Raw genomic sequence first — 20,825 nt, 5'->3', positions numbered from 1 at the left:
AGTGCTATGAAGTTTTATCATGTATTGAATACTTGGATTAGTAAACTTGCCTTGAGAATCGAACTAAGCAGCTAACTCTTAGAATCAAATATTTGAAGTTTCGAATATTCGCACACTCTTATTACAAAGCGATACACTTTCGAACGTCAAATTTATCCGCTATTGTTAAAATATTGCGTTTCTGAATGTCAAATGCCAGTTTTGTGAAAAGAAGTGCCTACGAATACAAAGGTTAGGTGTACGGTAGGCACTGAGAAAATACGACTCATTCCCTGCTTTTCACCACTTCCTTATCCTGAAAACAGGGCGCAGTTCCTGACATCATGTTCACATTAACATTAGTTTTCTCGCTTTCTCGTTGGCAGGCAGTAATCTCGACACATGAGACACTCAGCATATAGGCAATGTTCTCGCTTGTTAAAAGCTTATTTCGTATGACTTGATGCGCTGCGATCTCATGAATTATAAGTACTCGGTTGCAAATTCAAGCAAATATTCTTACAGTAGTCATAGCAACCACAATTACATGGATATACTTACACTAAAATTTTCTTACAAACAACACAGCAGAATCACGTCTTGTCTAAAAGTGTCCCAATTAAATTGTTCTTTATTACAAAGAAGGGCGTAAAACGTGGCATAACAGCCAGTTACGCCAAGAGGCCAAGGGCGTGAAATGTGGCATAACAGCCAGTTACGCCAAGAGTCCCATGCACTATAGAATACCACGACAGTAAGATGTCAATAAATTCTTATATTTAGACGAGCTCATCGGATACCTGAAATGACGAAATGTGACTAACAAACAACGGTCATAATATGACTGTGTGTAACTTTCATCCTGTCTTGATGCTCCCGATACTAGTCTCAACCGAACACTCATGCCACCATTGTATTCTCTCTATCCAGGTTTACCACAAGGCGCGCCATCAATGACTTCGAATACAATGGGGTTAAGTACAAAGCCGGCACTTCCATCATGGCTCCAACGATGAATATTCACATGGATCACCGCTACTGGCTTGAGCCCCACAAGTTTGACCCCGAGAGGTACGGGGGTAAAGTGGCAACATTCGGGTACAAATAAGTGCGTTACCCGCTGCCGTCAAGTAGCGGTTATGGCTGTCCACGCTGTTGAGCCTGTCATTTCGGATTTGATTCCGACAGCGGTATGCGGATTTTGATAAGTAAGCTGTAAAAATAGTACTGCGCTTGTGTTTAGAAGCCCTCCGAAAGCACCCTGTTATCGAAAATAACCGGGAGTTCACATTCTAAGAAAAAAAGGTGTCCTTTGAGTCTCTTTTTATACATCTAAGAGTCGACACGTGTAGCACTCCTCTTAGAGAGGCAAGTTGACTCTCGTTAGGAGAGTCGTGCATTGACTCTCCTTCGGAATGTAGTGCGTTCCACGACTCTCCTAAAGAGGGTCAACGTGCCTCTCTAAGGGGAGTGCTACACATGTGACACTCAAATGTATAAAAAGGGAGTCACAGTTCTTAGAGTGCAGAATCACGACCTGAGACACAATGTCGTTTCTGAGGCTCTAACTCATAATGAATTTTAATTATTATTGCGGCAGCAATTTACCAGAGATGAAATTGTGTTTATTTTCTGCACCCTGCAATGTGCTGGATTCCATGTCCAAAAAGAAGTGCACACAAGACAATTCTTACAACATATTCGTTCTGTTTCCTTGCTGTATTCTTTTTGCATATGTTTCAGAAGATACATTGGGTTAACAGATTTTTTTTTTGGTATTGTACACTTACACCTTGTACTAGTGTAAATGATGCCATGAGCGCACACCCGCTGCCTCACGATCGCTGCTTTCAGCATTTAGGACCTTTAGTCTGCTACTCATTGAAAACGAGTAGCAGACTCGGGGTGCTCAATATGATCAAAAAGTAAAACATCTTGTTGCAACTGACTCAAATTTCTTTCCTGCACTATCATCAATGAAGCGCATGCAGTGTATATAGGAAGCATTTTTTTAGATTTAATCAATACCCACTGCTTATCTCTGCATTCAGGTTTCTCGGCGAAAACGCCGCCTACAGGGCATCCATCGCTTACCAACCTTTTGGTGTTGGACCGAGAACCTGCATCGGAGAACGACTTGCAATTTTAGCAATTATGTACACAGTGGCAAGAATGGTACACACGTACAGGTTGACCCTCGGGGAATCCCAGAAGGTATGGGAATACTGTGTGTTTGAGCTTCATTAGTGACTCGTAAGTTCTAAATATTCTTGTGGCTTTTAAACATTGTAGAGGTCTCTTTGCGTGGACGCACAAACAGTGGTGTAAATAGTTTTTGTGCTGTTAGGAGTACCGTATTATGACGATTTCCCCTTGAAACGGGACATATATATGTTCAAGTGAACATGTAATTTCACTGCGTACTTCTGGTGACAGCATGAGTATATGCACGCGAATGGGACCTCCTTTACGCAACCACTAGTTTAACCACAGCTCATTCCTGGATCCTGAAGCCTATAAATGTACTATAAGTGTGCAAAGCGTGGTCAAATCTATTGTAATATAAGTGTGCTCGGCATCCTTCACGCATTATTATGAGTACCCGCGCATTATGCCAGGTGATATAGACTGCAGCGTTCACAAGAAACCTGAGGAGCAAGCCCACGGCATGAAGAGGCAGAGAGGCCACGCAGAAGTAATTCCTCCTGGCTACCCTGCACTGGAAGGTAGAGCGCGGGTATACAAGGGTGTAAGCGGTCTATAGAAAGAAAAGCAAGACGAACACAAGCGTTCTCTGAATGGCTTAATGTTTCTCACGAAGGCGTGTACTTCGTCTGAGAAATGCACATTCACGACCCGTGATTGTGCATTGCTCATTTGGGACTCAGAACGCTTCGACCGCGTTCAAACCGGACCATTGTGTGTCTTAATTTCAAATTTCGATGAAGTTGTGAATAACAGTAAAAAAACAAAGGCATTCGTCACATTTTCACGCCTGATTTTCACCTAAAAATAAACTGGATGCCTTGAGTACAAACGCTTGATCGAATCAAACCTTTGTTTTGATGACTAGCACAGCGTCCACCAAAAAAAAAAGGATTAGCTTGTATGCTATGAATGTTGGCACTGTTGAATTCGTCAACGCCACAACAACGTTGCGACATTGCCTGGTGGCCACTCGCAACGGTGATAAATCAGATGGCCTTTGCAAGCGTGCTGTCAGCATACATTTGGACAACGCTATATGCGGGAAAACAGAGGATTCCACTTACCGTTCTTGAAAATAAAACAATACGTCATTTGTTATTATTTAGCCCACTGAATAAATATACATTGTCATATCATCTACTGATAACATCTAGTAATACCCTCGAGCAACCGATGCCTCTAATTTGCGCTGAAAAAAAATGCTGATAGAGGAAACTCATGGAAGGTTAATTTTCATCGTTCATTACTTTGAAATGTGTCGTTCCCTTATTCATTCCAGAAGGAACTCGAGTTCCGTTTTTATGCAGCGATGGCTGGACCAAAACACGGCCCGTACATTAAGTTTCAAAGGATCTGAAGACCACAGTTTGGTTCGAACATATCAGGTATATAACGTTGACGTTATTAGCTGCGCCTGCGTAGTAATAAATACATGCCCACAAGGTACTAAGGGTACTCATTAACCTCTGTTCTTTTTAAGGCAACATATTCGGCAGCCAACACAAGAGCAGCGCCTGCCATAAAAAGGAAGAGGACACTTTCACGAAGCAGGATAACAAAAGCCTTTATCGCTGACTCGCGTCGTCTTCCATTTTTAAAAGTTATTAAAGACGATAGTATTTCTTGGGGAACTTAAACGCAGAAATTTTGGTCTGTCTTTCTGTCTGTCCTTCTGTCTGTCTTTCTGTTTGTCGGCACGTCCCTCGATTCAGCCACTCGGCCAAAGTTGAACCACTTGCACAAGGGCCAGCCATCGTGAACGGCTCACTAGGTTCATGCTTGTGTACATGGTTGATCAAAAAGCAAACGTTACGCATATCTGAGGCGCAACATCACTAGGTAAGTATTAGGTGGTGTGTTCCTCTAATAGAAAATACATAGATACGTAATTTTAGAGACCCTAGTTTCCTAAGCTGCGCTGAAAATGCGACTGCGCCGAAACTTGGCTTCCTCCGTGTCTGCGCGAGCTCATTGTTGTGTTTCGGTTTCAGTTCAGTATTGCACTGTACGAGTGCCATGGGACGCCGCTCTGGCATTCCTGCTTTACCCAGGCAACGTGAATATAAAAGAGTGTGTGGAGAGTACTCGTTCAGTGCGGACGTTTCCTCTGCTTCGGCGCTTCGCGCCAAACCGCGTGTTCGGGCTGGCTGGCGTCCCTGACGGTCGCGTTGGTCACCGCCGGTCTTGCCTGCTGCTGCGGCGGGACTACCAGCCCACAACACAGCATTCACGTTTCCCGACGTATTGCCAGATGGCGTTCATATCTCACGCAGCGCCTCTTCTATCGTCTTTAGACGACATTTGCAGGGAAGCACGCAGATACGCGGCCAAATTTTTTTTTCATAGTTGCTGAATTCACCCCATAAACATGACCACTGGGTGTGTTCAGATAAGGACAGACCAAGGGGGGTCCCGACTATTTTTTGTTTTGCACGAAATTTTTATATGAGCTGGGCAAATGTCTCTATAGAAAGGAATGAACCTTCGTTTTGCGGAAATTATCACGGATTTCTAGGAAAAAATTCGCGTTTCACAACAGGTGGAAAAAGGCAATTCTGCAACTTTCAGATTTCACAACTTTGGAGGCCTATCACTAAAAACTTAACGCATTGTGGACATCAGCGTTAATTTTTCGTAAATCTTCAGCAATAGTACTATCGGCCTACGGAAATTTAAATTTGTGTGACTGACAGTACATTTTTGAAAAATTGCCGAACTTTGATTTTTGAGCGGCTGCCTCTGGCTGACCCCAAATTCAAGGGTCTTTTTTCGCAGTTTTCACTAAAGTGCTGAAGCTGAAAATATTTCTCACAAGTCTATGAAAGGTTTTTCGCTAATTAAGCAAAAAGTTATGCGACTACACTGCATATTTATTTCGTTATAAAATCCCAAAAATGCCATAATTCCAAAACTAGCGAAAATTGCAACATTTTAGGGTCGTTTTAAAAAAAATAATCATCACCGATTTTTATGAAAATGATGAACTATACCCGGCCATGACTGCTAAATATTGTGCTGCAAAAATATGTTGCATTATTTTGTTTTAAGTGAGAAAATTGAGCTTATTTTAATACCCATGTGTGGTCTTAACATCAATGTGTGGCGTTCTTATAATAAAATAAATTTAATAGACATATTTAGTTCGTAGCTCGCTTTTCTGGTTTTAATAATGACGATTGACCCAGCTTGTGTCTTTTTGACCATTTTGAGTCACAGAAAAGCTGAGCTTGAATTTTCAGAGCTCCTCTGTCTGTGTCCCTACCAGTACATTGAGGCAGCCGGCGCCCGAGAGCGCGTACAAATGAAAGCTCGTGGTGTAGAGTGCAAATCTTTCTGCACGTCAACCATTTTAGTTCACATCATACCACGTGTCTAACGCAAAAGAGATTTAACTAGTATTTCCCTAACAGTACGGGAAAATGTTATTGTTGCGTTAGTGTGCCTAGACCCAATTGCTCGCTGCTTGGTGGTAGAGAAAGGGGGCCCGAAATGTGAGGTTCGCGTTTGTTTCTTTAAGGAAAATAATTATAACTTGCCCTAAGACTACTTGAGGGCCATATTTCGATGAAAATCCTGCAAGAATATCTTCCTATACTTTATTAATAATAAAAGCCTTCGTGTTACCATCTTCAACTGCGTACTTACCCTGATTTTCCTCCATCAAGCAACGAAATTTATGGACTAGAGTTGGTTACAATAATGTACAGGTGGCTCGAGCATTACCATTGTATGGGAATATTAAGACCGTTGCGGTCTTAATATTTCGACGAATTTATCATTCGCAGAAACGGGTTGAGATGGTGGGAATGAGGGAGTTATGAATCTACAAGAAGCACGTTCATGTTGCGCATTAAATAGTTTATTCACGTCACCTAGAATGAGTAATATCCATTCGGGCAATCAAATTTTGCACACTGCAGATTCACAACTCCTTCCACTCTGTGTCTGCGCACCGCGCTACGTACAGGAAATTCCCTTGGTCCGATTTCATGTGTTTGCACATGTGGGTTGCCTGAATACCTTGAACCCGTCTGGCAAGTTTCCATTCCTTCTTCTTCAGTTCTCTGAAGGCTTCCACTTCATTCTTCTCCATATGCAGTAAGAAAACCTTTTTAAGTTTACTGGCTACAATAGTAACAAGATCACTTGCGCACTGAATGACCTCGGTGGCGGGTGAACGCAGGTTATGTAGTGTGGCTTAGTGTTTCACAAGGCCACCGACGCCGTCGCAGGCATTTTTGCCGTGCCCCGTTGCCGAAAAATCCCACTTGGTTGTCTGAAGCTGACTGCATTGCAATTCGGGGAGTTGGAAGCGGTTCTTAAAAGGGCAGCTGCTCCATCACTCACAAGTGTTAGTTTCGTGTAAATTGGAGCATAATCTTCAATGTGATCCTTGATTTTTCTCAGGGCCTAGCAAGCATGTGCAGAGTCGTGGCAAACGACATCGCTAATTATTGCGTAGTTCCATGTCGACTTTCTTGTCGATACAACGCAAGTAAAGATGCTAACTTGCGTACTTTGCCAATGGTAAGGTTGTACTTCATCTGGGAGTACGATGGACCAATTTTCGGCAAAGTCAAAGTGGAAAACAATGGAACCATTTTCACAACACTGTTTTTCCTCGTGTATGGCATTTGCTTGCGTGCGCGTGAGGTAGTTTTGAGGGATCCATTTTATGGTCACATTTTGAAATTCCTTTAGGAATGCTGGAGGCATCATGGTCTTCTTTATTAGTTCACCTGATTCCCAATTAAGTAGCAAATACAATTTCTTCGTCCGGTGCTATGCCAAGAGTTCCCAGGCTGAGACCATGCTTCACAGGACATTGTTTGCACTCGCCTAAGAAGCATTTGGTGCTAGGCTGCGTGCACACACAGAGCGCCTGCACATCATCAGTCGACATCAAAGACCCCGACGCATTTTTGATCCCAATAAGGCATAGTTCGAAATTTGCACAATATCCCCATACACACCCCTCCCGATGCGGTGAGCATTTGACCCATTCTGGGCGCAAAGATATGAATTTTGTCAGACCAACCGCTGACAGCGGATTAGCAAGTTTGTAGACTGAGTATGTCTCTCGTAGCGACCGCGTCATGAAACGCTTCGAAATGAATTCGGCTTTTCCATCGATGCGCACGCGCACCACATCTTTCTTGTTTGGACTCTGTCTTGAACAGTCCAGCTCATCTTTTGTGTAGTATTCAAGGATTTTGTTGGTGTCTGCTTCACTCAATTTTTCTCTGCAGTACGGCTCCAAAAGGCTCCACAAACCTTATTCTGCAGCTATCTTCCTGGCCTTTAGAATCGCGTGCTTCGTTGCCTCTGGAATGAAGCGTTGCGCCTCTTTTATTGTTAGGCTCAGATGTATCAAGGATAGCAGACGGCAGCGCTCTCGAAAAGATGTGCACTTGATGTACGCTGTGTGTAGGTTTTTCTTCCAGCTGGCACAGGCGCAGCAACTGAATTGTGATGGAATGTCTTTAATACCGTATGCTGTGCGAATTCCGCATCAAATGTTTCTTACAGCTGCTCTAGTAATTCCATTTGCCTTGCGCTTTGCGTACGAGAGTCCCTTCCCTTTGTTTACACTCCGAGGAGGCTTTAGTGGCGACACTGCTGATGGGGCACGAACGACTGCCTTAATGCTTTCCATAACTTCCTCTGTAGTCTGGAAACCCTCATTGGACTGACTGGATTCCTCTTCCATATGCTCAATGTCTTCCTTAAAGTTCCTAAAGCAATTCTGGCACACAAAGTGCGATTCATGCACTCTGAGCGCTGTGTCAGCTTCCAACACTTTCTTTAGATTGTCAATTCCCAAGTCTTTGACACTGCGGAAATTCCTTTGAAACCTGATCTTCCGCTTGTGTCTCTTTAAGTAGTCGGCGCAGCAATTTCGTTCAGGAAACTTCGCCATCAGAACTGTGCCACAGTGAGGTCTCTCGGTGACACAGTAGGTTACAGTGAGTATAAGGTACAATCACTTTGGGGTGAAGGTAGCGTCCAAGGAAGTTCTTAGTGCAATAACGAAAGTTCAGTAGCCGGATCGCAGCTGATGTCTTGACCCCAGGGTTTACGTGAAGAGAGCTGCTTGCAGTGGGCTTCTTACTTACTCCGCAATCTCTATCTTATCTGCTTACGAAATAACTTATTATTAATAATAGAGGACGACACGACAGTAACTACAATGTGATGAAAAAACTGTCTCATTGACACACGTAGAAAACAACACGACTTCTTTGTTCGAGTTCACTATCCAGACTGACATATGGTTTACACCCAAAAAACTGCTTTTCAGGGGTGAGGGGAACGCTCTCTCCTGTCTGGGTCCGACCGTTGCAGGCGCACCGCGGTGCGTCTCGCATTTCACGACGGTCATGTGTTCTCCGTCACAGGTTCTCGGAGTGCTTGGCTGTTATACGTACTTTTGTTTCCCTCTCTTGCGGGTGGCATTCAATTACGCTCTGGTCTTGCTGTACGCGCTCTCGCGTGCCTGCTGCCTCAATGTGCCGTAGTATGGATACAGACAGAGGAGCTCTGAAAAATTCAAGCTCAGGTTTTCTGTGACTCAAAACGGTCAAAAAGACACAAGCTGGGTCCATCGTCATTATTAAAACCAAAAAAGCGAACTACGAACTAAATATGTCTATTAAATTTATTTTATCATTAGTACGCCACACATTGATGTTAAGACCATACATGGGTATTAAAATAAGCTCAGTTTTCTCACTTCAAACAAAATAATGCAACATATTTTTGCAGCACAATATTTAGCAGTCATGGCCGGGTATAGTCCGTCATTTTCATAAAAATCGGTGATGATTATTTTTTTTTAAAACGACCCTAAAATGTTGCAATTTTCGCTAGTTTTGGAATTATGGCATTTTTGGGATTTTATAACGAAATAAATATGCAGTGTAGTCGCATAACGTTTTGCTTAATTAGCGAAAAGCCTTTGGTAGACTTGCGAGAAATATTTTCAGCTTCAGCGCTTTAGCGAAAACTGCAAAAAAGACCCTTGAATTTGGGGTCAGCCAGAGTAAGCCGCTCAAAAATCAAAGTTTGACAATTTTTCAAAAATGTACTGTCAGTCACACAAATTTAAATTTCCGTAGGCCGATAGTACTATTGCTGAAGATTTACGAAAAATTAACGCTGATGTCCACAATGCGTTAAGTTTTTAGTGATAGGCCTCCAAAGTTGTGAAATCTGAAAGTTGCAGAATTGCCTTTTTCCACCTGTTGTGAAACGCGAATTTTTTCCTAGAAATCCGTGATAATTTCCGCAAAACGAAGGTTCATTCCTTTCTATAGAGACATTTGCCCAGCTCATATAAAAATTTCGTGCAAAACAAAAAATAGTCGGGACCCCCCTTGGTCTGTCCTTATCTGAACACACCCCACTATACTTTAAGCTGCATCAGATAACTTGTGAATTCTTATGCCGACAGTTTTTTTTATTTGTAAATTTCAATTAATTTATTTAGAAAACCACCCTATTTTTCGACAAACTTCCACAATGATAGAGGCCATAAGGCAGCAGGAAAAACAACAAAACAATAAGAGCATTCAAACGCTACAATTTCTCAAAAACACTTATGTTATGAACAGATATATGCAGTAACTTTGTGAAACAATAACACCGAATATACGTGATGCAAAAGACAGTATTGCTAACAACATACTCTCTAATTACAAGAGGCCGCACAAGAAAACGAATGTCCGCCTCATTAAAGGGTTCATTCGGTAAAACAGAAAGAAGGTAAAAACGTCACTTCGCGAACGAAAAGAGATGTACAAGAATAGTGGAGTTAAACAGCATGCAATCTGCTTTTTCGAAACAGAGGAGATACGCTGAAAAGCCCCTTTACAAAATTTATGGGATTCACCCGGCCTTAGAGGAGCCGCTTTAAGACTAGGGTGTACGTATTCATCAATGTCACAATCCTTCCTGCCGGGCTATTCGTGTCAGTGTTAGCCAGTGCTATTCGTGTGCTGCTGAGCAAGATGCAGACATCCGATGGCTCGAAGGGTGTTGCAACTGCTGGACACCATCACTCCAGTTCTCAAAAGCTTTCACAAGTGCACGGCTTGAGAGCACTAGGAGCACCACAATGCCTTCACCATCGACAATATTTTGGGCGCATGGGACCGTGTATACAAGTTGCATAAAGCAACAAATGCACTTCCCTAATTTCGGCCACGGGACTGACTCACCGTCTGTGATGCCTAGCGCGGAACTTCTGTGACTCACCTCTCCTCCTCTCTAAATTTTATTTCCCTTACCCCCTTACCCAGTGCAGGGTAGCCTACCGGGCTCAGCGGTGGTTAACATCCTTGCCTTTCTTTTATCCTTACACTCTTTCTCTCTCTTCGTTCTGTCACATTTACTGTCTCGAACTGCACTAACCGAGTGCGTGTACTTTACAAGCTCCTAGAAATCACAGAGATCAGGTCAGGTCGCGCAGTGCTGGACCTTGTACATTGTTCAGAGCTATTGGATGTGGGCGCTAGTTTCCAAGTGAATCGCTGAGAGATAGTCTGGTGTCCGTCTCGTACCGGATGCATGTCAGTAGACCACGCATGCACTGCGCGTGCATTCACACTCATTCGTCATTGTCATGTGACTTAATTGCATACAAAATTCAATAACGGTGACAAAATGTATACTGAGTAAAACCGAAACACGAATACTAAATGAGGTAACAGATAGGACATCCAGGTGCGATGCCCAAGGCTCTGTCGTTCCGCTTCACAAAGGAAAAAAAAGTTTAGTGGTATAAACTCTCGCTTCTGCAGGCTTCTCCTTACCGCAGTATAAATTCAGAATTCACCACACATGGTTGAGGTGTGTTCAAACAAATATCTGTCCAAAAAAATAGCCTCCAATATGTCTTATTTTTTTCTTGACTACAGTGCACAAGGCCAACGTCCGGCGTAAATAGCGATGTTGATCGGCGACGTCTCTAATATTCACGCCACGTCGATGAGACCCGGATGCTAAAGGGGGCATTCAGGTAAGTTTAATTCTACGGCTGTGGCGAATAAGTTCTCCGGAATCCCGCAAGGTGCGTTCGCTAGCCTTCTGGCTAGCTCATTTGGTAGAGCGACCACCCCGGAACAGCGTTGTTCCTGGTATCGGTCCCCGAACCAAGACAAATTTTTAAGAAGCTTTCGTTTGCTAGAAATCCGTATAGACTCTCTTGTAGCTTTGTGCTGCGAACAGGTTTAGGGCGATTTGCTCTTTCATAGCGTTTTCATCTTGCGGGAATCCGCGAAATCGCGTTGCCACCGACTTCCTGGGCAGCGTAGCAAGCGTGGATCTCTCCTTCGCTCGAGGAAAAAAACAGACGCAGTCTACAGCGTTGTGTACCGAACAAATGGACATTTATTAGCACATTTTGCACAACGGCGATCCAGTCAGCCGCATTTTACAAATAATTACAGTAACACGACAAATAACAGAAAAAAATCCAATATAGCACACACGAAACAATACAGCAGACGCAATGTAATACAGAAGCATCGTAGCCGACATTCGACTAACTATGGGAGTCCGTGGGCACGAGCCGCGGAATGGACCCACGGACTACCCCAGCAGAGACGATGTCAAAGAGTAGTGCTAACCCTCCCCCCCTCCTCTAAAAGAAACGAGCGCTTTTCCTCACGGGCCCACGTAACCTTGCCGCCAGGCGACGCCACCGCGGGAACACGCGCCCTCTGCCACATGGTGGCGACCACGCTAACTACGTCGCCATTAGTGCCCCGCGGTGAAGCCGGACCGCAGGATGCGCGGGTGCCGTGAAGCCAGAACAACCACACAAAGGGCGCTACCACCCCCGAGCACTCGCCCCCACATTAATGTGTCATTGCGAAGCGTTGTTAAGTGCATACACCAGCGTAGTTTTCTTGCGAAGCTTCGCAGAGAATTTTACGTTCACACGGCATGCAAGATGGGTGTCCGCACCGTATCCTGAGTAACTTAGTAGAACTTGCCGACGCCCAAAGGCGGCAAATTATTTCTGCTATGTAACGCCATCGAGCGGCTGCCTTAACAGCTAACACAAATGATTCAGGTTAATTTTCGAAAATGAGCTTCACACTCATACCCGCATATGCCCCCTTTAAGCACTCAGCTCTGCCTCAGTCAAGCTAGGAGATTTACGAAGAAGCGCTGTAGTTTGTGAAGATGGTTGAAACTTGCAAAGAAATGTGTTTATGCGCATCTCTACTTTCATGACTGCTGTCTCTCACAGCCCACACTTCAGTGATTTGGGTGCGGCCTCTCCTGCCTTCTAATGCTACACTCAACTATACTCACTAAAAAATTTCCATGCTGGTTTTGCAAATGGATAAATACTGTTCCCAGTAATGTCATCAAAGTAGCAATCCGCTGCACTAAAAACTGTCAATATGGAAATGACTCAACCAACTTTTTTTTTTATTTTCGTGTACGGCACATTAATTTTTTTTTAAATTCTTATCCACCTGAGCCCACTGTTTTCCCAGCATTGCGAAGAGTTTGACACTGTGCCAGATATAATTTTATCCGCTTGAGCTGCGGCCATACACTCTTATTCTATTCTGAATGATTACCGGATAACATGAGAATGATACCTAGCGTGAAATACTGTGTACGTTCTTTATGGTCTGGCGGGCTGATATTGCCAGGATGTCTGGAAGATGCACAATAACGTGAGAAGCAATATTGGCGAGGGAGTTGGCCGTTCTGCTAAAATCACCTGCTCCTACTCCCGCCCTACATTGTCTTTACAATGCATTTAAACTGTGCCTGTATTAGTCCCAGTCTGTCGGGGCTGCCATGTTATTTCGCAACTTCCCTGTGTCAATCCTTACTCTATCTCAGGCAACTGCAACTAGCTAGTGGAAACATAAATGTGGCTTCGATCTAAATCAGCCTTCATCAACGCGATTCACTGGAGACTTACTACAAGAGCTTTGCAAGCCATGCACTCGTCCACAAATTTTCTCTAAAGACTCATTGATCCCCTTGCAGTGAAGTGCGGAACAATTTCCCGATGGTCGAGAGAAGCAGAATGTTGAAGCATTATATCCAAAGGAGTTGTGTGTTACATATTGTAGAAATGCTAGGTCATTTCTTCTGCTTCCATGTTTTAGCGGGGTCAGTGACCTGATGAGGTCGCCGCCGTGACCCAGTGGTTACGGCACTTGGTTGCTGATCTTAATGTCATGGATTCGATTGTGGCCGCGGTGGTCGCATTTCAATGGAGGTGAAATGCTTGGGGCTCGTGCACGCTAAAGAACTTCAGATTGTCAAAATTAACCGAAGCCCTCCACTTTCGCGGCTATCATAGTCTGAGTCGCCTTGGGACGTTAAACCCTTAGAAGCACGGAAGCTTGGGCGAGTTTGTAAGAAATCATGGAATAACTTCAAAGCGCCAGAATCAAGGACAGACGGCCAACCCCACAGGCCAATCAACCAATTTAAAAATGGGGTAGCATCTCCAGATCAAATGGACAGTGGCAACTTCCCAGATTTGCGGCATTTGCTAAGCGCAGTAGGAATGACTAACTCTTCCCCCCATTATTCGGCTGGGAATCTGTCTAGGGAGGCCATTGACAAGTACCCCAGTGATCTTTTGGAGAGGTGCCACTTGGCGAGAAATCGTGCAGCACTTGACGCAAATTATTTGATAATTTCCTGGCCCCAGATATGAGCTACTTTCGTGCAACCTGCAAAAGAAAATGAATGCGGAATTTAGAGAATCAATGTGGAATTAAGATCACGCACTGAAATGCCGTCAGTCATGGGGTTTGTAGAAACAGGAAAATCACAGGTCTAGAGTAATGTGCGGCATCCCATACGACATCGGTTTTCATCCGCGTAGCAAGGGCACAGTGTGTCGTCACTATCCTTCGTGGCAATTGTAATATTCAGGTGCTTTTTTATCGATCATATTTTATCAAGTTTCCTGTCGATGTTTCATGTCGATGAAATTCATCATGAACCGGTACCTAGCCTTTCGGCTATCTATCCAAGCACACACGAATTATTTATTCAGATAAACAAATCTCTTGGTGACTACAGTGCACTAAGGCCAACGATTAGCCAATGATTGCGGAACTTAACGCGCGTTCAAAATAATTCCAAGGAAAAGCTCGCTGTGGTATCGATCACGCAAGTGGCAAGTTGCCATAACAAACCTCATCTGTGAAGCAAGCATGCTCGCAAGAGTCCGCTGAACGACGGCAGAACATGACGCGCATTCGAAAGAATTCGAGGAAGAGGTTCGCTGTGATATCGATCACGCTAATGGCGAGTTGCCATAACAAACATCGTCCATGAGGCAAGCCTTCGTCGATCGCATACGCCATTGCTGTCCCTGAACGTATTTGCTCATTTATCGCGGTTGTGATATGTCGGGCAGCAAGAGAGGTCGGAGCAAACGGGAATTGCGCTGCGGTACTCGACACAGCTTGCTTGTTTGTATCTGGGTTGGTGGGTTCGTTTTCGTGGACACTCCACTTCAGCCTTATCGATGACCTTGCGAAGCTCCCTTGCGAAATAGGTTCCGTGTATCCCCCACCATATCAAACAAACGGCTATTCACTATCTCCGGAACGTAACGGCGACGAGCAGTGACATGTCCGGCTTGAGCTAATGTGGTTTTCTTGCACGTAGCGTATGTTGAATGTCTTATTTTTATCGTTCTTCATAAACACCCAAATTCAATACATTCTGGGGTTTTACGTGAACAAGCCACGGCATAATTATGAGGCGCGACTTAAATGCCTGCATGTTTCTGTTGTATAGCCCGTCACTTACACTTGCGGAGGTTTCTCCTATACCAATCCCTTGCCTCCTTTTAGGGGCGAAGCTTCCTTTAGTCTAACCTTGTCACGCGTCCGGCGTAAGGCGTAACCGGCAGTATACTACGACCCATCACCGATCCTTTGCAAACTGCCCACTACTTCGTGTTTGCGAACGTCCCACTACGATCCATCACCAATCCATTACTTCACCGACCATAAAGCCGTTATAATGAAGGGGGAGCGGAAGCCACCTTTGCAAACTGCCCACTACTTCGTCTTTGCAAACATCCCACTATGACCCATCACCGATCCATCACTTCACCGAACATAAAGCCGTTATAATGAAGGGGGAACGGAAGCCACGTCTAGCTACCACTTACGATTAATAAAATTTCTTGTATTAAATATATACAGTGTTTGTCACGTCTTTGATGATGTACTGGGCTAACGCTTTGATTACTGCTGGGCGAAACCACTGAAGATTTCACGGTATAACCATGATTACTTCAGGAGCTTCGCCCAAGCTCTTCATCATTCACCCGTGGATATGCTGTGAATTTTTTTATCTCCACCAACAGTCTCAACGGCACCTAATTGCGTATCTCAACTCTTACCAGGTTGATCTTACCACACGTTTTCCATTTAGGTGTCTCTGAATGGTGGACGCATCATTTCGATTAAGCCAACTCATTACGATTTGCTCATTCGTAACCGTATTTCTGTTGTAGCAGACGCATACAGCACCATTTTCCGAATTTCACACGCAAGCCGCAAAACACTGGCTGTAATGTTATGCCTATTCGAGGGCATTTACGCGCAAAACCTTTTGATTTATTTCTAGCCGCGTTTTCAAGCATCTCATGAGATTCGCTTCACTATTTATTGCCTATGTTTCTCCTTCCTTTTGCAGGAGTTATATTTGACTACCAGCTCTGATTCACCTGTGCTTTGTTGTCTGATGCTGTGCACTTATTTTGATTTTGTGGCCACGTCTTGTGACGTATGAATAAAGGTGCAGACTAGGCGTGGTTGCTTAGCGGCTAAGGCTGCTAAGCTCGAGGAAGTGGGTTCAATTATCGGCCGCCATGGCCGTGCACTGGTTGAGGCTAAATGAGAAATACCCGTATGCTTATTAGATGAAGGTCCACAACAAAGAACTCCAGGTGCTCATAAATATGAAGGCGAGAGCCTTAGATGCCTCATCAGGCACGAACATTGAGCGCTGATGGTGTAAACACGAGTGATGCAAAAAAATCATCGCGTGATCACGTCACCATGACGAGGCATATCCTCAAAATTCGTGACATCACTGTGACGTCATCTTGACGTCACTAGTACGTCACATGACTGACTTCACGTGATGAAGTCATCAAATGCGATCGTTGCTTGGTCCAAAATGGGCCGATCACAGATGCTGTGCAAAACCAGGTGTGACGCGGAAAGCTTGCAACACCTCCGATCCTGGAGGCAGTGCAAAAGGAGGAGGAAAGCTGTATACCAGCGAGAAGTATACAGCTTTCCTGTAAAAAGCGTGTTGTATTTGCTTCTCACAAGAGATCTTTACCCAGTAACGACGACGCCTTCAAAACACAATATTTGAATACTTGTGATCTTCGAGTAAATATGGTGCAATATGTTTTTGGTAATATCATTCTGCTGTCGTCTGAGAACAATACGGAGAACTTCGAACAAGACTGAGATGTTTTTTATTCTGACTTACTGAATTGAGGAACACTTTTTTAAGTGCTGTCGTATGCTGTCGTCTCATGCTGTCGCTTGTCACGCTGACAAAACTATGTATAGCATAGCCATGCATAGCATTGCAATGCGTAGCATAGTATAGGAAGAGGCGGCAAACGCAAGTGAGGGTCAGGAAGAGTGATTTGAGGGTAAGGAGGATGACAAAGAGCAATGGAGAAGGCAAAGCATAGCATGGCCATGTTTAGCGTAGCATATTCATGTGTAATTAGCATATAAATGGGTGAGAAAGGACATTGAGGGTGAGGAAGAGTGATGTCAGGGTGAGGAGGAAAGAAATGAGAAGGAGAGGGAAAGATAACATAGTCATGTACGGGGTCACGCAGGGAAAATCATATATAACATAGCCGTGTGTAGTGTGGTATAGCAAAGGGTTGGAAAGGGAAGTGAAGGTGAGGCGTAGTGATGTGAGCGTGAAGAGGCGGGAAGAAAGGAGGAGGGTAAAGCAGAGCATAGCCCTGTATAGTATATTACAGCAAGGGGGTTGCAAAGAAAAGTGAGGGTGAGGAGGACGAGTAGGAAGAGGAGAGAGGGTAAAGCATAGCGTAGACTGATTGATTGATTGATTGATTGATTGATTGATTGATTGATTGATTGATTGATTGATTGATTGATTGATTGATTGATTGATTGATTGATAGATAGCCATGTATGGCATCACGCAGGCTAAACCATGTATAGCATAGCCATGTATAGTATAATATAGCAAGGGTGGGAAAGGGAAGTGAGGGCAAGAAAGAGTGCTGTGTTGGTGTGGAGGATGGAAATGGGGAAGGGAGAAATGGGCATAGGCAGGGCACATGGCACGTAGGCAAGATAATCACTGGTCATTAAGAGTAGCAGACTGGATTCCAAGAATGGCAAACGCGCGAGGTGGTGACAGAAAGTTAGGTAGCCAGATGAGATTTAGGAGTCTGAGTGTTTAACGTGGACGCCACAAGCACAGGAGTGGCTTGATTGGCTGAAAATGCCCACTGCAGGGCAAATGCCCTGCAGTGGGCGCAGTCAGGCTGATGATGGTGATGATGATGGGAAAAAGAAGTGAAGATGAGTGGAAGTCATGTTAGGGAGAGGTGGAGGGAAAGTAGGAGGGGGAAGGACGTGGGGAGAGGGCGCCACAGCATTACAAATGGAGGCTTCCTTTCCCTCCACGGAGGCCGAGGAGGTTGCACGTTTGGAACGCCAGCGTCGCCGAAGGGCAGACGAATCACCGCTCCGATCTTCCACCAGCTTTTACGTTGAGTGCAACTGCATACATTTGTTATGTTTCGAGCAAGAGAATTTATTAGTATGAAGATTACCCGAGAAATACAGGACTTAATTTTAATACAGCTGGGACATCCACAGAAGCAGCAATGACATTCACAAAATGACCAAGGTTCAAAACCACTGCGTTATTCCAGGATTTTTTTTAAAGTACAAAAATTCCTTTGAACTCAAGGAAATGAAACGATCTATTTTCGTTTACTTCTACTGGTGCTAGAAAGAAAAAATATTTTTAATATTTAGCTTGCGGGGCTGCTAGCATGGTCACAAATTTAAAAAGCACGCCTTTCGTAAAATGGCCGTCGTCACCTGGCGACGCTTGTCCATATTTCCTGTGTCCAAACTTCTTTTTATCAAAAAAACTAATTGCGATTTCGCGCTATTTCGTCCTATGGTCAGAATATACAAAATTATCAGGAAAATCTGGAACATCAAGTATCCGACGTTTTTTTATCTTCCGTCGAATCTACCGCCTCCTCTTGTGATGAGAAATCATTCAACAGGGAATGTCACTGGAGCCAATGTTTCGACAAGTGGACTCGTCTTCGTCCAGGCAGCTACTGCCTTCCTTAGCAGCGCTTTAACGCTTTCACCTGGACTTGTTTGCTCATCGCCATAAATAGGCGAATAAAACAGCGCACGGAACCAAACCAACACTACGGGAGACAGAAATGACGCTGACTGCAACTAGTTTTTCATTGCATTGGCCCGTCAATACATAACAGACCAGTGCAGACATAGAAGACAAGATATCGCTGAAAACAATGCTAATTCGCATGTTCGAGAGGAGTAGTACTTCATTACGACGGAGCGACAACGAAGGTTCGCTGACGCAAACATCTCCACTCTCTTGTGTGCAAAAGAGTTCACAGATTTTGAGCTGTCATTGTTTTGTAATAGTTCCAGGTAGAGTGCAATCGGTAGAGAGGTGTGTGCAATCACAGTTTTCGCTGTGATCAGCGAAGTGACTACTGGCTGACCGCTTGATTGAGCACGACTGGTTTGGCCGATGTATTGCACCATCTGCAAGTTACAGGGATTTTGTGTACAGTATTACTTCTGCATTGACCGCATTCTTGCGCGTGCTTGATAATGCAAAGTGTTCTTTTTTCATTTTGAAAGTCTGCCCTTAGACATAGTACAACGCAGGATCACCATAAATATGCAGTCGTCTTTGTCTCATCCTCACCGTCACTCCCTTTTCCCACTTCTTTGGTACAGTATACTATACTATACAAGGAATGCGTTACGCTCCGCTGGCGTGCTTGGATAGCAAAGTGGTTACGATGCTCGCTCTCGGATTGTGTGCACGCGGGCTCGAATCCCGGTTCGTCAAGAATTTTTTTCGCGAAGAACTTTTTTCTTTCCTCTTCTCTGAACTCACTCGCCCACCCGTCGGAGTTATTGCATCCCACGCCAGACAAATCAGCAAACGTGTTCTGGGAGCGATGCAGATGACTAAAAGGACGGAGAGGAAGAAGAGGATGAAGAGAGCGCGTGCCGGTCTATGATGATGATTATTTCTGTTCACACATCAATGCTCGGCTTAAGAAGCTCCGCTGTTAGAAATGTCATGACGTGCTCCATACTTCTCAAAAGAACACTGGGCCAATTCGACAAGCGTAGCACATATGTTTGTTCCTTTAGTACTTAGCCCGAGTTATCTTGAACACCCCATATAATCCCGTTAACTTTCGGGTGGTGCTACACCGGCCAAATCGGTCGATGCATCAACCAGAAACTGCGTTAGTATACCGGGTGTTCAAATTTAAGCTTTATGGTTTTGTTAGGACTCAGCCTTGAGAAGAACTTCAAAACCACCTTTGCAGATAGGTTATATATCCAGGGGGACACAAAGTGAGACAATAATTATCGCTGTCAGACGCCCAGTTAACTGAGATTGAATCATGAACTTTTTTATGAGTGCAGCATGCGGGCATTCTTGTATTGAAAAGTTGGAGGCAGTCGCGTTTTTACACAGATCCACATGGAAGAATTCTTCTAGCATGTCGGTGCCCCGAGATATCCCACTGCAAAATTTAATTGTGGTTTTCATGATTACGCGTGCAAGGCGGTGAGCACTGGCGCAAAGCGCCTCCCTGATGTGACGAGCAGTCATTGCTTGCTATCGCCAGCCGGTACCAAAAGAGTAACCGTTATCATTTCTGCCTATGTCTTCGAGCCGTTGTCAGATTAAACGGCGCGCGCAACTGCCGCGGCACATCGGGGAGGAGTTGCGCCAGTGCTCACTGTCTTGCATGCGTAATCATGCAAACCGCAAATAAACTTTGCAGCGGGATGTTTCGGGGCACAGATATGCTAGAAGAATTCTTCCAGGTGGAACTGTGTAGAAACGCGACTGTCTCCAACTTTTCTATACAGACATTCCCGCTTGCTGCACTAATTAAAAAGTTCATTATTCAATCTTAGTTAATTGGGCGTCTGACAGCGACAATTATTGTCTCATTTTGTGTCCCCCTGAATAGAAAACTTATCTGCAAAAGTGGTTTTCACGTACCTCCGAGTGCTGAATTTTAAGAAATCTATAAAGCTTAATTTTGAACACCCTGTACTTTAACGGCCTCACCATGCGTACTCGCTCGAAGGGTCAGTCAGTAATTATCTTGCTGATCACTCCAAGAGTTGTGATTGCGAACACCTCTTTACCGATTGCACTCTAGCAGGGACATGCACTAAACAATGCCCGCTGAAAATCTATGGGGCCTTTTGCATACAAAAAAGTAGAGATAACTGTGGCATTGTGCCTTCGCTATCGCTTCGCCGAAATGAAATTCTGTACCTATCGAACATGTGACT

The 20,825-nt window shown here is 44.3% G+C and overlaps 1 protein-coding gene across 1 annotated transcript in view; it reads left to right on the top strand.

The window, feature by feature from the left end:
• The window catches only part of LOC125756103 (cytochrome P450 3A4-like), a 39,842-nt gene extending 36,080 nt beyond the window's left edge, over nucleotides 1-3,762 (top strand). The window contains exons 12-15 of the mRNA XM_037666475.1: nucleotides 910-1,050; nucleotides 2,031-2,193; nucleotides 3,467-3,572; nucleotides 3,668-3,762. Coding sequence (XP_037522403.1) covers nucleotides 910-1,050; nucleotides 2,031-2,193; nucleotides 3,467-3,544 — 382 coding nt within the window. The 3' untranslated portion in view covers nucleotides 3,545-3,572; nucleotides 3,668-3,762. The remainder of the gene's footprint in view (nucleotides 1-909; nucleotides 1,051-2,030; nucleotides 2,194-3,466; nucleotides 3,573-3,667) is intronic.
• The last annotated feature ends 17,063 nt before the right edge of the window (nucleotides 3,763-20,825 follow it).

Source organism: Rhipicephalus sanguineus, chromosome 7 (assembly GCF_013339695.2).
Source record: "Rhipicephalus sanguineus isolate Rsan-2018 chromosome 7, BIME_Rsan_1.4, whole genome shotgun sequence".
Lineage (NCBI taxonomy): Eukaryota > Metazoa > Arthropoda > Arachnida > Ixodida > Ixodidae > Rhipicephalus > Rhipicephalus sanguineus.
Note: the sequence above shows the minus strand (reverse complement) of the source record. Positions and strands in the feature narration are given on the sequence as shown.